General features: G+C 38.0%; 1 protein-coding gene across 1 annotated transcript in view; it reads left to right on the top strand.

Annotated features, from left to right (window-relative positions):
- Positions 1–18,340, top strand: part of LOC121273432 (protein PF14_0175-like) — a gene marked incomplete at both ends in the record, with an annotated part of 118,560 nt that overhangs the window by 36,510 nt on the left and 63,710 nt on the right. Inside the window, one exon of the mRNA XM_041180615.1 lies at positions 11,116–11,175. Within this exon, the coding sequence (XP_041036549.1) occupies positions 11,116–11,175 (60 nt within the window). The remainder of the gene's footprint in view (positions 1–11,115; positions 11,176–18,340) is intronic.

Genomic DNA, 18,340 nt, shown 5'->3' on the forward strand with positions numbered 1-18,340 from the left:
TCAGCAATATCACTCTCAGAAATGTCACTCTCAGTAATATCACTCTCAGTAATGTCACTCTCATCAATATCACTCTCAGTAATGTCACTCTCAGCAATATCACTCTCAGCAATATCACTCTCAGTAATATCACTCTCAGTAATATCACTCTCAGCAATATCACTCTCAGCAATATCACTCTCAGTAATGTCACTCTCAGTAATGTCACTCTCAGCAATATCACTCTCAGTAATGTCACTCTCAGTAATATCACTCTCAGTAATATCACTTTCCGCAGTATCACTCTCAGTAATATCACTCTCAGTAATGTCACTCTCAGTAATATCACTCTGAGTAATATCACTCTCAGCAATATCACTCTCAGCAATATCACTCTCAGCAATATCACTCTCAGTAATATCACTCTCAGTAATATCACTCTCAGCAATATCACTCTCAGTAATGTCACTCTCAGCAATGTCACTCTCAGTAATGTCACTCTCAGCAATATCACTCTCAGTAATGTCACTCTCAGTAATGTCACTCTCAGCAATATCACTCTCAGCAATATCACTCTCAGCAATATCACTCTCAGTAATGTCTCTCTCAGTAATATCACTCTCAGTAATATCACTCTCAGTAATGTCATTCTCAGTAATATCACTCTCAGTAATGTCACTCTCAGTAATGTCACCTTCAGCAATATCACTCTCAGCAATGTCACTCTCAGCAATATCACTCTCAGTAATGTCTCTCTCAGTAATGTCTCTCTCAGCAATATCACTCTCAGTAATGTCACTCTCTGCAATGTCACTCTCAGTTATGTCACTCTCAGTAATATCACTCTCAGTAATGTCAATCTCAGTAATATCACTCTCAGTAATATCACTCTCAGTAATGTCACTCTCAGTAATGTCAATCTCAGCAATATCACTCTCAGTAATATCACTCTCACTAATGTCAATCTCAGTAATATCACTCTCAGTAATATCACTCTCAGTAATGTCACTCTCAGTAATGTCAATCTCAGTAATGTCACTCTCAGTAATATCACTCTCAGTAATATCACTCTCAGCAATGTCACTCTCAGTAATATCACTCTCAGTAATATCACTCTCAGTAATATCACTCTCAGTAATGTCACTCTCAATATCACTCTCAGCAATATCACTCTCAGCAATATCACTCTCAGTAATATCACTCTCAGCAATATCACTCTCAGCAATATCACTCTCAGTAATGTCACTCTCAGTAATATCACTCTCAGTAATATCACTCTCAGCAATATCACTCTCAGCAATATCACTCTCAGTAATGTCACTCTCAGTAATGTCACTCTCAGTAATATCACTCTCAGTAATGTCACTCTCAGTAATATCACTCTCAGTAATATCACTCTCAGTAATGTCACTCTCAGCAATGTCACTCTCAGTAATATCACTCTCAGTAATGTCACTCTCAGCAATATCACTCTCAGCAATATCACTCTCAGCAATATCACTCTCAGTAATATCACTCTCAGCAATGATCACTCTCAGAAATATCACTCTCAGTAATTTCACTCTCAGTAATGTCACTCTCAGTAATATCACTCTCAGTAATGTCACTCTCAGTAATGTCACTCTCAGTAATATCACTCTCAGCAGTATCACTCTCAGTAATATCACTCTCAGCAAAGTCACTCTCTGCAATATCACTCTCAGTAATGTCACTCTCAGTAATATCACTCTCAGTAATGTCACTCTCAGTAATGTCACTCTCAGCAATAGGCAATGCTCAGCAATAACAGCTCTCAGTATTATCACTCTCAGTAATGTCACTCTCAGCAATACCACTCTCAGTAAGTCACTCTCAGCAATATCACTCTCTGCAATATCACTCTCAGCAATATCACACTCAGTAATATCACTCTCAGCAATATCACTCTCTGTAATATCACTCTCCGTAATGTCACTCTCAGCAATATCACTCTCAGCAATGTCACTCTCAGTAATATCACTCTCAGTAAAGTCACTCTCCGCAATATCACTCTCAGTAATATATCTCTCAGCAATGTCACTCTCAGCAATATCACTCTCAGTAATGTCACTCTCAGCAATATCACTCTCAAAATGTCTCTCTCAGCAATATCACTCGCAGCAATATCACTCTCTTTAATATCACTCTCAGTAGTATAACTCTCAGCAATGTCACTCACAGAAACGTCACTCTCAGTAATACCACTCTCAGTACTGTCAGTCTCAGCAATATCACTCTCAGTAATGTCACTTTCAGCAATATCACTTTCAGCAATATCACTCTCAGTAATGTCACTCTCAGTAATGTCACTCTCAGTAATATCACACTCAGTAATATCACTCTTCAGCTAATGATCACTCTCAGCTAATGTCACTCTCAGTAATATCACACTCTGTAATATCACTCTCAGCAATGTCACTCACAGAAATATCACTCTCAGTAATGTCACTCTCAGTAATGTCACTCTCAGCAATCTCACTCTCAGCAATATCACTCTCAGTAATATCACTCTCAGTAATATCACTCTCAGCAATATCACTCTCAGCAATATCACTCTCAGTAATGTCACTCTCAGTAATGTCACTCTCAGTAATATCACTCTCAGTAATATCACTCTCAGCAATGTCACTCAGTAATGTCACTCTCAGTAATATCACTCTCAGTAATGTCACTCTCAGCAATATCACTCTCAGTAATGTCACTCAGCAATATCACTCTCAGCAATATCACTCTCAGTAATATCACTCTCAGTAATATCACTCTCAGCAATATCACTCTCAGCAATATCACTCTCAGTAATGTCACTCTCAGTAATGTCACTCTCAGCAATATCACTCTCAGTAATGTCACTCTCAGTAATATCACTCTCAGTAATGTCACTCTCAGCAATATCACTCTCAGTAATGTCACTCTCAGTAATGTCACTCTCAGCAATATCAATCTTAGCAATATCACTCTCAGTAAAATCACTCTCAGCAATATCACTCTCAGCAATATTACTCTCAGTAATTTCACTCTCAGTAATTCACTCTCAGTAATATCACTCTCAGTAATGTCACTCTCAGGCAATATCACTCTCAGTAATATCACTCTCAGTAATTTCACTCTCAGTAATGTCACTCTCAGTAATGTCACTCTCAGTAATTCACTCTCAGTAATATCACTCTCAGTTATGTCACTCTCAGTAATTTCACTCTCAGTAATGTCAATCTCAGTAATATCACTCTCAGTAATATCACTCTCAGCAATATCTCTCTCAGTAATATCACTCTCAGTAATGTCACCCTCAGTAATGTCACTCTCAGTAATGTCTCTCTCAGTAATGTCACTCTCAGTAATATCACTCTCAGCAATATCAATCTCAGTAATATCACTCTCAGCAATATCACTCTCATTAATATCCCTCTCAGTAATGTCACTCTCAGCAATATCACTCTCAGTAATGTCACTCTCAGCAATATCACTCTCATTAATGTCACTCTCAGTAATGTCACTCTCAGTAATGTCAATCTCAGTAATGTCACTCTCAGTAATATCACTCTCAGTAATGTCACTCTCAGCAATATCACTCTCAGTAATATCACTCTCAGCAATGTCACTCTCAGCAATATCACTCTCAGTAATGTCAATCTCAGCAATATCACTCTCAGTAATGTCACTCTCAGCAATATCACTCTCAGAAATATCACTCTCAGCAATATCACTCTCAGAAATATAACTCTCAGCAATGTCACTCTCAGAAATGTCACTCTCAGCAATATCACTCTCAGCTAATGTCACTCTCAGCAATATCACTCTCAGTAATGTCACTCTCAGCAATATCACTCTCAGTAATTTCACTCTCAGTAATGTCACTCTCAGTAATATCACTCTCAGCAATATCACTCTCAGCAATATCACTCTCAGTAATGTCACTCTCAGCAATGTCACTCTCAGTAATATCACTCTCAGTAATTCACTCTCAGCAAGTCACTCTCAGAAATGTCACTCTCAGTCACTATCACTCTCAGTAATGTCACTCTCAGCAATATCACTCTCAGTAATGTCACTCTCAGCAATATCACTCTCAGCAATATCACTCTCAGCAATATAACTCTCAGCAATATCACTCTCAGCAATATCACTCTCAGCAATATCACTCTCAGTAATGTCACTCTCAGTAATGTCACTCTCAGCAATATCACTCTCAGTAATATCACTCTCAGTAATATCACTCTCAGTAATGTCAATGTCAGCAATATCTGTCTCAGTAATGTCACTCTCAGCAATATCACTCTCAGTAATAACACTCTCAGTAATATCACTCTCAGCAATATCACTGTCAGCAATATCACTCTCAGCAATATCACTCTCAGTAATATCACTCTCAGTAATATCACTCTCAGCAATATCACTCTCAGTAATGTCACTCTCAGCAATGTCACTCTCAGTAATGTCACTCTCAGCAATATCACTCTCAGTAATGTCACTCTCAGCAATATCACTTTCAGCAATATCACTCTCAGTAATGTCACTCTCAGTAATATCACTCTCAGTAATGTCACTCTCAGTAATATCACTCTCAGTAATATCACTCTCAGTAATATCACTCTCAGTAATGTCACTCTCAGTAATGTCACTCTCAGCAATATCACTCTCAGTAATATCACTCTCAGTAATGTCACTCTCAGTAATGTCACTCTCAGCAATATCACTCTCAGTAATGTCACTCTCAGTAATGTCACTCTCAGCAATATCACTCTCAGCAATATCACTCTCAGTAATATCACTCTCAGTAATATCACTCTCAGTAATGTCACTCTCAGTAATATCACTCTCAGTAATGTCACTCTCAGTAATGTCACTCTCAGCAATATCACTCTCAGCAATATCACTCTCAGCAATATCACTCTCAGTAATATCACTCTCAGTAATGTCACTCTCAGCAATATCACTCTCAGTAATATCACTCTCAGTAATATCACTCTCAGTAATGTCACTCTCAGTAATATCACTCTCAGTAATGTCACTCTCAGTAATGTCAATCTCAGTAATATCACTCTCAGTAATGTCACTCTCAGTAATGTCACTCTCAGTAATATTACTCTCAGTAATGTCAATCTCAGTAATATCACTCTCAGTAATATCACTCTCAGCAATATCACTCTCAGTAATATCACTCTCAGTAATATCACTCTCAGCAATATCACTCTCAGTAATATCACTCTCAGTAATATCACTCTCAGTAATATCACTCTCAGCAATATCACTCTCAGCAATATCACTCTCAGCAATATCATTCTCAGTAATATCACTCTCAGTAATATCACTCTCAGCAATGTCACTCTCAGTAATTTCACTCTCAGTAATGTCACTCTCAGTAATATCACTCTCAGTAATGTCACTCTCAGTAATATCACTCTCAGTAATATCACTCTCAGCAATATCACTCTCAGCAATATCACTCTCAGTAATATCACTCTCAGTAATGTCACTCTCAGTAATATCACTCTCAGTAATGTCACTCTCAGTAATATCACTCTCAGTAATATCACTCTCAGTAATGTCACTCTCAGCAATATCACTCTCAGTAATATCACTCTCAGTAATATCACTCTCAGCAATATCACTCTCAGCAATATCACTCTCAGCAATATCACTCTCAGTAATATCACTCTCAGCAATATCACTCTCAGCAATATCTCTCTCAGTAATATCACTCTCAGTAATGTCACCCTCAGTAATATCACTCTCAGTAATGTCACTCTCAGTAATGTCACTCTCAGCAATATCACTCTCAGCAATATCACTCTCAGTAATATCACTCTCAGCAATGTCACTCTCTGCAATATCACTCTCAGTAATGTCACTCTCAGTAATATCACTCTCAGTAATGTCACTCTCAGTAATATCACTCTCAGCAATATCACTCTCAGCAGTATCACTCTCAGTAATATCACTCTCAGCAATGTCACTCTCAGCAATATCACTCTCAGTAATGTCACTCTCAGTAATATCACTCTCATTAATGTCACTCTCAATAATGTCACTCTCAGTAATGTCAATCTCAGTAATGTCACTCTCCAGTAATATCACTCTCAGTAATGTTCACTCTCAGCAATATCAACTCTCAGTAGAGTCACTCTCAGTAATGTCACTCTCAGCAATATCACTCTCAGTAATGTTCACTCTCAGTAATATCACTCTCAGTAATTCACTCTCAGCAATATCACTCTCATTAATATCACTCTCAGTAATGTCAGCTCTCAGTAATTTCACTCTCAGGATATTCACTTCAGCAATATCACTCTCAGCAATATCACTCTCAGCAATATCACTCTCAGTATATCACTCTCAGTAATATCACTCTCAGCAATATCACTCTCAGTAATGTCACTCATCACTAATGTCACTCTCAGTAATATCACTCTCAGCAATATCACTCTCAGTAATATCACTCTCAGTAATGTCACTCTCAGTAGATGTCACTCTCAGTAATGTCACTCTCAGAATATCAATCTCAGCAATATCACTCTCAGTAATATCACTCTCAGCTAATATCACTCTCAGCAATATCACTCTCAGTAATATCACTCTCAGCAATGTCACTCTCAGCAATATCACTCTCAGTATATATCACTCTCAGCTAATGTCACTCTCAGCAATATCACTCTCAGCAATGTCACTCTCAGTCAATATCCACTCTCAGTAATGTCACTCTCAGCAATATCACTCTCAGAATATCACTCTCAGCAATTTCACTTCTCAGTAATATCACTCTCAGCTATATCACTCTCAGAATAGTCACTCTCAGTAATATCACTCTCAGTAATATCTCTCTCAGCAATATCACTCTCAGTAATGTCACTCCTGCAAAGTCACTCTCAGTAATGTCACTCTCAGTAATGTCACTCTCAGCAATATCACTCTCAGCAATATCACTCTCAGTAATATCACTCTCAGCAATATCAATGTCAGCAATATCGCTCTCAGTAAAATCACTCTCAGTAATATAACTCTCAGCAATGTCACTCACAGAAATGTCACTCTCAGTAACATCACTCTCAGTAATGTCACTCTCAGTAATGTCAATCTCAGTAATGTCACTCTCAGCAATATCACTCTCAGCAATTTCACTCTCATTAATATCATTCTCAGTAATATCACTCTCAGCAATATCACTCTCAGCAATATCACTCTCAGTAATGTCACTCTCAGTAATGTCACTCTCAGCAATATCACTCTCAGTAATGTCACTCTCAGTAATATCACTCTCAGTAATGTCACTCTCAGCAATATCACTCTCAGTAATGTCACACTCAGTAATATCAGTCTCAGTAATATCACTCTCAGCCATATCACTCTCAGCAATATCTCTCGCCGCAATATCACTCTCAGCAATATCACTCTCAGTTATATCACTCTCAGTAATATCACTCTCAGCAATATCACTCTCATTAATGTCACACTCAGCAACGTCACGCTCAGTGATGTCACTCTCAGCAATATCACTCTCAGTAATGTTACGCTCAGTATTGTCACTCTCAGCAATATCACTCTCAGTAATGTCACTCTCAGCAATATCACTCTCAGTATATCACTTCAGTAATATCACTCTCAGCTATATCACTCTCAGCAATATCACTTTCAGCAATATCACTCTCAGTATATCACTCTCAGTAATGTCACTCTCAGTAATATCACTCTCAGTAATGTCACTCTCAGCAATATCACTCAGCAATTTCACTCTCAGTAATAATCACTCTCAGTAATATCACTCTCAGTAATATCACTCTCAATAATTTCTTTCTCAGTAATATCACTCTCAGCAATTTCACTCTCAGCAATATCACTCTCAGTAATATCACTCTCAGTAATATCACTCTCAGCAATATCACTCTCAGTAATATCACTCTCAGTAATATCACTCTCAGTAATATCCTCTCAGAAATATCACTCTCAGTAATGTCACTCTCAGCAATAGTCAGCTCTCAGCAATATCACTCTCAGCAATATCACTCTCAGCAATATCACTCTCAGCAATGTCATCTCAGTAATATCACTCTCATTAATATCACTCTCAGCAATGTCACTCTCAGTAATATTCACTCTCAGTAATGTCACTCTCAGTAATATCACTCTCAGTAATATCACTCTCAGCAATGTCACTCTCAGTATTTCACTCTCAGTAATTTCACTCTCAGTAATATCATTCTCAGTAATGTCACTTCAGCAATATCACTCTCAGCAATATCACTCTCAGCAACATCACTCTCAGTAATATCTCTCTCAGTAATATCTCTCCAGCAATATCACTCTCAGTAATGTCACTCTCAGCAATATCACTCTCAGTAATATCACTCTCAGCAATATCACTCTCAGCAATATCACTCTCAGTAATGTCACTCTCAGTAGTGTCACTCTCAGTTATATCACTCTCAGTAATGTCACTCTCATAAATTTCACTCTCAGTATTATCACTCTCAGTATGTCACTCTCAAGCAATGCCACCCTCAGCAATATCACTCTCAGTAATATCACTCTCAGCAATATCTCTCTCCGCAATATCACTGTCAGCAATATCACTCTCAGTAATATCACTCTCAGCAATATCACTCTCAGCAATATCACTCTCAGTAATTCACTCTCAGTAATGTCACTCTCAGTAATATCACTCTCAGTAATGTCACTCTCAGTAATGTCACTCTCAGCAATATCACTCTCAGTAATATCACTCTCAGCATTATCACTCTCAGTAATATCACTCTCAGCAATATCACTCTCAGTAATATCACTCTCAGTAATATCACTCTCAGTAATATCACTCTCAGTAATGTCACTCTCAGTAATGTCACTCTCAGCAATATCACTCTCAGTAATATCACTCTCAGTAATGTCACTCTCAGCAATATCACTCTCAGTAATATCACTCTCAGTAATGTCACTCTCAGCAATATCACTCTCAGCAATATCACTCTCAGTAATATCACTCTCAGCAATATCACTCTCAGTAATATCACTCTCAGTAATGTCACTCTCAGCAATATCACTCTCAGTAATATCACTCTCAGTAATGTCACTCTCAGCAATATCACTCTCAGTAATATCACTCTCAGTAATATCACTCTCAGCAATGTCACTCTCAGCAATATCATTCTCAGTAATATCACTCTCAGTAATATCACTCTCAGTAATATCACTCTCAGCAATGTCACTCTCAGTAATGTCACTCTCAGTAATATCACTCTCAGTAATGTCACTCTCAGCAATATCACTCTCAGTAATGTCACTCTCAGCAATATCACTCTCAGTAATATCACTCTCAGTAATATCACTCTCAGTAATATCACTCTCAGCAATATCACTCTCAGCAATATCACTCTCAGTAATGTCACTCTCAGTAATGTCACTCTCAGTAATATCACTCTCAGTAATATCACTCTCAGCAATATCACTCTCAGTAATGTCACTCTCAGTAATATCACTCTCAGTAATGTCACTCTCAGCAATATCACTCTCAGTAATGTCACTCTCAGCAATATCACTCTCAGCAATATCACTCTCAGTAATATCACTCTCAGTAATATCACTCTCAGCAATATCACTCTCAGCAATATCACTCTCAGTAATGTCACTCTCAGTAATGTCACTCTCAGTAATGTCACTCTCAGGAATTTCACTCTCAGTAATATCACTCTCAGTAATGTCACTCTCAGCAATATCACTCTCAGTAATGTCACTCTCAGTAATGTCACTCTCAGTAATATCACTCTCAGTAATATCACTCTCAGTAATATCACTCTCAGCAATATCACTCTCAGCAATATCACTCTCAGTAATATCACTCTCAGTAATATCACTCTCAGCAATATCACTCTCAGTAATGTCACTCTCAGCAATATCACTCTCAGTAATGTCACTCTCAGCAATATCACTCTCAGTAATGTCACTCTCAGTAATATCACTCTCAGTAATGTCACTCTCAGTAATGTCACTCTCAGCAATATCACTCTCAGTAATGTCACTCTCAGTAATAATCACTCTCTTAATTTATCACTCTCAGTAATGTCACTCTCGCAATCCTCAGTAATGTCACTCCTCAGCACTATCACTCTCATAATTGTCACTCTCAGTAATGTCACTCTCCGTAATGTCAATCTCAGTAATGTCACTCTCAGTTAATAACACTCTCAGTAATATCACTGGCCATTATAATATGATACTCTCTCGTAGAATATCAATCTCAGTAATAGGCACTCTCAGTAATAGTCACTCATCTATGTCACTGTCACTCTCAGTAATGATCAAGCTCTCAGTAATGCACTCTCAGTAATAGCATTCTCAGTAATGGCACTCCATTCACTGTCACATATCACTCTCAGCTACTGTCACTCTCAGTAATAGTCACTCTCAGCTATAGTCACTCTCAGCAATATCACTCTCACTTATATCACTCTCAGGAATATCACTCTCAGTAATATCACTCTCAGCAATATCACTCTCAGCTAATCTCACTCTCAGTAATAGTCACTCTCAGCAGTATCACTCTCAGCAATATCACTCTCAGTAATATCACTCTCAGCAATAATCACTTCAGCAATATTCACTCTCAGTAATTTCACTCTCAGTAATGTCACTCTCAGTAATATCACTCTCAGTAATGTCACTCTCAGTAATGTCACTCTCAGCAATATCACACTCAGCAGTATCACTCTCAGTAATATCACTCTCAGCAATGTCACTCTCTGCAATATCACTCTCAGTAATGTCACTCTCAGTAATATCACTCTCAGCAATATCACTCTCAGCAGTATCACTCTCAGTAATATCACTCTCAGCAATGTCACTCTCTGCAATATCACTCTCAGTAACGTCACTCTCAGTAATATCACTCTCAGTAATGTCACTCTCACTAATGTCACTCTCAGCAATATGAATGTCAGCAATAACGCTCTCAGTATTATCACTCTCAGTAATGTCACTCTCAGCAATATCACTCTCAGTAATGTCACTCTCAGCAATATCAATCTCTGCAATATCACTCTCAGCAATATCACACTCAGTAATATCACTCTCAGTAATGTCACTCTCAGCAATATCACTCTCAGTAATATCACTCTCAGTAATGTCACTCTCAGTAATGTCACTCTCAGCAATATCACTCTCAGCAGTATCACTCTCAGTAATATCACTCTCAGCAATGTCACTCTCTGCAATATCACTCTCAGTAATATCACTCTCATTAATATCACTCTCAGTAGTGTCACTCTCACTAATGTCACTCTCAGTAATATGAATGTCAGCAATAACGCTCTCAGTATTATCACTCTCAGTAATGTCACTCTCAGCAATACCACTCTCAGTAAAGTCACTCTCAGCAATATCAATCTCTGCAATATCACTCTCAGCAATAACACTCAGTAATATCACTCTCAGCAATATCACTCTCTGTAATATCACTCTCCGTAATGTCACTCTCAGCAATATCACTCTCAGTAATATATCTCTCAGCAATGTCACTCTCAGCAATGTCACTCTCAGTAATGTCACTCTCAGCAATATCACTCTCAAAATGTCTCTCTCAGCAATATCACTCGCAGCAATATCACTCTCTTTAATATCACTCTCAGTAGTATAACTCTCAGCAATGTCACTCACAGAAACGTCACTCTCAGTAATATCACTCTCAGTACTGTCATTCTCAGCAATATCACTCTCAGTAATGTCACTGTCAGCAATATCACTCTCAGCCATTTCACTCTCATTAATATCACTCTCAGTAATATCACTCTCAGCAATATCACTTTCAGCAATATCACTCTCAGTAATGTCACTCTCAGTAATGTCACTCTCAGTAATATCACACTCAGTAATATCACTCTCAGCAATGTCACTCACAGAAATGTCACTCTCAGTAACATCACTCTTAGTAATGTCAGTCTCAGCAATATCACTCTCAGTAATGTCACTCTCAGCAATATCACTCTCAGCAATTTCACTCTCAGTAATATCATTCTCAGTAATATCACTCTCAGCAATATCACTCTCAGCAATATCACTCTCAGTAATGTCACTCTCAGTAATGTCACTCTCAGCAATATCACTTTCAGTAATGTCACTCTCAGTAATATCACTCTCATTAATCTCACTCTCAGCAATATCACACTCAATAATGTCACTCTCAGTAATGTCAGTTTCAGTAATATCACTCGCAGGAATATCACTCTCAGCAATATCTCTCTCCGCAATATCACTCTCAGCAATATCACTCTCAGTTATATCACTCTCAGTAATATCACTCTCAGCAATATCACTCTCATTAATGTCACAATCAGCAATGTCACGCTCAGTAATGTCACTCTCAGCAATATCACTCTCAGTAATGTCACTCTCAGTAATGTCACGCTCAGTGATGTCACTCTCAGTAATGTCACTCTCAGCAATATCACTCTCAGTAATGTCACTCTCAGTAATGTCACTCTCAGCAATATCACTCTTAGCAATATCACTCTCAGCAATATCACTGTCAGTAATGTCACTATCAGTAATATCATTCTCAGTAAAATCACTCTCAGTAATGTCACTCTCAGTAATATCACTCTCAGTAATGTCACTCTCAGTAATGTCACCTTCAGCAATATTACTCTCAGCAATGTCACTCTCAGCAATATCACTCTTTGTAATGTCACTCTCAGTAATGTCTCTCTCAGCAATATCACTCTCAGTAATGTCACTCTCTGTAATGTCACTCTCAGTTATGTCACTCTCAGTAATATCAATCTCACTAATGTCAATCTCAGTAATATCACTCTCAGTTATATCACTCTCAGTAATGTCACTCTTGGTAATGTCACTCTGAGCAATATCACTCTCAGTAATGTCACTCTCAGTAATGTCACTCTCAGTAATGTCAATCTCAGTAATATCACTCTCATTACTATCACTCTCAGTAATGTCACTCTCAGTAATATTACTCTCAGTAATGTCAATCTCAGTAATATCACTCTCAGTAATATCACTCTCAGCAATGTCACTCTCAGGATTATCACTCTCAGTAATATCACTCTCAGTAATATCATTCTCAGTAATGTCACTCAGCAATATCACTGTCAGCAATATCACTGTCAGCAACATCACTCTCAGTAATATCTCTCTCAGCAATATCTCTCGCAGCAATATCACTCTCAGTAATGTCACTCTCATTAATATCACTCTCAGTAATATCTACTCCTCAGCAATATCACTCTCAGCAATATCACTCTCAGTAATGTCACTCTCAGTAGTGTCACTCTCAGTAATAGCACTCTCAGTAATGTCACTCTCAATAATTTCACTCTCAGTATTATCACTCTCAGTAATGTCACTCTCAGCAATGCCACCCTCAGTAAAATCACTCTCAGTAATATCACTCTCAGCAATATAACTCTCAGCAGTATCACTCTCAGCAATATCACTCTCAGTAAAATCACTCTCAGCAATATCACTCTCAGCAATATTACTCTCAGTAATTTCACTCTCAGTAATGTCACTCTCAGTAATATCACTCTCAGTAATGTCACTCTCAGTAATGTCACTCTCAGCAATATCACTCTCAGCAGTATCACTCTCAGTAATATCACTCTCAGCAATGTCACTCTCAGCAATATCACTCTCAGTAATGTCACTCTCAGTAATATCACTCTCAGTAATGTCACTCTCAGTAATATCACTCTCAGCAATATCACTCTCAGCAATATCACTCTCAGTAATATCACTCTCAGTAATGTCACTCTCAGCAATATCACTCTCAGTAAATCACTCTCAGCAATATCACTCTCAGCAATATCACTCTCAGCAATATCACTCTCAGTAATATCACTCTCAGCAATATCACTCTCAGTAATATCACTCTCAGTAATGTCACTCTCAGCAATATCACTCTCAGCAATGTCACTCTCAGTCATATCACTCTCAGTAATATCACTCTCAGCAATATCACTCTCAGTAATATCACTCTCAGCAATGTCACTCTCAGCAATATCACTCTCAGTAATATCACTCTCAGCAATATCACTCTCAGTAATGTCACTCTCAGCAATATCACTCTCAGCAATATCACTCTCAGTAATATCACTATCATTCATATAACTCTCAGCAATGTCACTCACAGAAATGTCACTCTCAGTAATATCACTCTCAGTAATCACTCTCAGCAATATCACTCTCAGTAATGTCACTCTCAGCAATATCACTCTCAGTAATATCACTCTCAGTAATATCACTCTCAGTAATATCACTCTCAGCAATATCACTCTCAGCAATATCACTCTCAGTAATGTCACTCTCAGTAATGTCACTCTCAGTAATATCACTCTCAGTAATATCACTCTCAGCAATATCACTCTCAGTAAATGTCACTCTCAGTAATATCACTCTCAGTAATGTCACTCTCAGCAATATCACTCTCAGCAATATCACTCTCAGTAATATCACTCTCAGCAATATCACTCTCAGCAATATCAATCTCAGCAATATCACTCTCAGTAATATCACTCTCAGTAATGTCACTCTCAGTAATGTCACTCTCAGTAATATCACTCTCAGTAATGTCACTCTCAGTAATGTCACTCTCAGTAATATCACTCTCAGTAATGTCACTCTCAGTAATATCACTCTCAGTAATGTCACTCTCAGCAATATCACTCTCAGCAATATCACTCTCAGTAATATCACTCTCAGTAATATCACTCTCAGCAATATCACTCTCAGTAATATCACTCTCAGTAATGTCACTCTCAGTAATATCACTCTGAGTAATATCACTCTCAGTAATATCACTCTCAGTAATATCACTCTCAGTAATGTCACTCTCAGCAATATCACTCTCAGTAATATCACTCTCAGCAATATCACTCTCAGTAATATCACTCTCAGCAATATCACTCTCAGTAATATCACTCTCAGTAATATCACTCTCAGCAATATCACTCTCAGTAATGTCACTCTCAGCAATATCACTCTCAGTAATGTCACTCTCAGCAATATCACTCTCAGCAATATCACTCTCAGTAATGTCACTCTCAGTAATATCACTCTCAGTAATATCACTCTCAGTAATGTCACTCTCAGTAATATCACTCTCAGTAATATCACTCTCAGCAATATCACTCTCAGTAATATCACTCTCAGCAATATCACTCTCAGCAATATCACTCTCATTAATATCACTCTCAGTAATGTCACTCTCAGCAATATCACTCTCAGTAATATCACTCTCAGTAATATCACTCTCATTAATGTCACTCTCTGTAATGTCACTCTCAGTAATGTCAATCTCAGGAATTTCACTCTCAGTAAATTCACTCTCAGTCATGGCACACTCAGTAATGTCACTCTCAGCAATATCACTCTCAGTAATATCACTCTCAGTAATGTTACTGTCAGCAATATCAGTCTCAGTAATATCACTCTCAGTAATATCACTCTCAGTAATATCACTCTCAGTAATGTCACTGTCAGTAATATCACTCTCAGTAATATCACTCTCAGCAATATCACTCTCAGCAATATCACTCTCAGTAATATCACTCTCAGCAATATCACTCTCAGTAATATCACTCTCAGCAATATCACTCTCAGCAATATCACTCTCAGTAATATCACTCTCAGTAATATCACTCTCAGCAATATCACTCTCAGTAATATCACTCTCAGTAATATCACTCTCAGTAATGTCACTCTCAGCAATATCACTCTCAGTAATGTCACTCTCAGCATATCACTCTCAGCAATATCACTCTCAGTAATATCACTCTCAGTAATATCACTCTCAGCAATATCACTCTCAGCAATATCACTCTCAGTAATGTCACTCTCAGTAATGTCACTCTCAGTAATATCACTCTCAGTAATATCACTCTCAGCAATATCACTCTCAGTAATGTCACTCTCAGTAATATCACTCTCAGTAATGTCACTCTCAGCAATATCACTCTCAGTAATGTCACTCTCAGCAATATCACTCTCAGCAATATCACTCTCAGTAATATCACTCTCAGTAATATCACTCTCAGCAATATCACTCTCAGCAATATCTCTCTCAGTAATATCACTCTCAGTAATGTCACCCTCAGCAATATCACTCTCAGTAATGTCACTCTCAGTAATGTCACTCTCAGTAATATCACTCTCAGTAATATCACTCTCAGTAATGTCAATCTCAATAATTTCACTCTCAGTAATATCACTCTCAGTAATATCACTCTCAGCAATATCACTCTCAGCAATATCACTCTCAGTAATGTCACTCTCAGTAAAGTCACTCTCAGTCATGGCACTCTCAGCAATATCACTCTCAGTAATGTCACTCTCAGTAATGTCACTCTCAGTAATGTCACTCTCAGCAATATCACTCTCAGTAATGTCACTCTCAGTAATATCACTCTCAGTAATGTCACTCTCAGTAATGTCACTCTCAGCAATATCACTCTCAGTAATATCACTCTCAGTAATGTCACTCTCAGCAATATCACTCTCAGTAATATCACTCTCAGTAATATCACTCTCAGTAATATCACTCTCAGCAATGTCACTCTCAGTAATGTCACTCTCAGCAATGTCACTCTCAGTAATGTCACTCTCAGTAATATCACTCTCAGTAATGTCACTCTCAGCAATATCACTCTCAGTAATATCACTCTCAGTAATGTCAATCTCAGTAATATCACTCTCAGCAATATCACTCTCAGCAATATCACTCTCAGTAATATCACTCTCAGTAATGTCACTCTCAGTAATATCACTCTCAGTAATATCACTCTCAGCAATATCACTCTCAGTAATATCACTCTCAGTAATATCACTCTCAGTAATGTCACTGTCAGCAATATCACTCTCAGCAATATCACTCTCAGTAATATCACTCTCAGTAATATCACTCTCAGTAATATCACTCTCAGCAATATCACTCTCAGTAATGTCACTCTCAGTAATGTCACTCTCAGTAATATCACTCTCAGTAATATCACTCTCAGCAATATCACTCTCAGTAATATCACTCTCAGTAATATCACTCTCAGTAATGTCACTCTCAGCAATATCACTCTCAGTAATATCACTCTCAGCAATATCACTCTCAGCAATATCACTCTCAGCAATATCACTCTCAGCAATATCACTCTCAGCAATATCACTCTCAGCAATATCACTCTCAGTAATGTCACTCTCAGTAATATCACTCTCAGCAATATCACTCTCAGTAATGTCACTCTCAGTAATGTCACTCTCAGTAATGTCACTCTCAGCAATATCACTCTCACTTATATCACTCTCAGCAATATCACTCTCAGCAATATCACTCTCAGCAATATCACTCTCAGTAATATCACTCTCAGCAAAATCACTCTCAGCAATATCACTCTCCGTAATGTCATTCTAAGCAATGTCACTCTCAGTAATGTCACTCTCAGTAATATCACTCTCAGCAATATCACTCTCAGTAATATCATTCTCAGCAATATCACTCTCATTAATATCCCTCTCAGTAATGTCACTCTCAGCAATATCACTCTCAGTAATGTCACTCTCAGCAATGTCACTCTCAGCAATATCACTCTCAGCAATGTCACTCTCAGCAATATCACTCTCAGTAATGTCACTCTCAGTAATGTCACTCTCAGCAATATCACTCTCAGTAATGTCACTCTCAGTAATATCACTCTCAGTAATGTCACTCTCAGTAATATCACTCTCAGTAATGTCACTCTCAGTAATATCACTCTCAGTAATATCACTCTCAGTAATGTCACTCTCAGTAATGTCACTCTCAGCAATATCACTCTCAGTAATATCACTCTCAGTAATGTCACTCTCAGTAATGTCACTCTCAGTAATATCACTCTCAGTAATATCACTCTCAGCAATATCACTCTCAGCAATATCACTCTCAGTAATATCACTCTCAGTAATGTCACTCTCAGCAATATCACTCTCAGTAATATCACTCTCAGCAATGTCACTCTCAGTAATATCACTCTCAGCAATATCACTGTCAGCAATATCACTCTCAGTAATATCACTCTCAGTAATATCACTCTCAGTAATATCACTCTCAGTAATATCACTCTCAGCAATATCACTCTCAGTAATGTCACTCTCAGCAATATCACTCTCAGTAATGTCACTCTCAGCAATATCACTCTCAGTAATATCACTCTCAGTAATATCACTCTCAGTAATATCACTCTCAGCAATATCACTCTCAGCAATATCACTCTCAGTAATGTCACTCTCAGTAATGTCACTCTCAGTAATATCACTCTCAGTAATATCACTCTCAGCAATGTCACTCTCAGAAATGTCACTCTCAGTAATATCACTCTCAGTA

The sequence above is a fragment of the Carcharodon carcharias genome (assembly GCF_017639515.1).
Source record: "Carcharodon carcharias isolate sCarCar2 chromosome 19 unlocalized genomic scaffold, sCarCar2.pri SUPER_19_unloc_8, whole genome shotgun sequence".
Lineage (NCBI taxonomy): Eukaryota > Metazoa > Chordata > Chondrichthyes > Lamniformes > Lamnidae > Carcharodon > Carcharodon carcharias.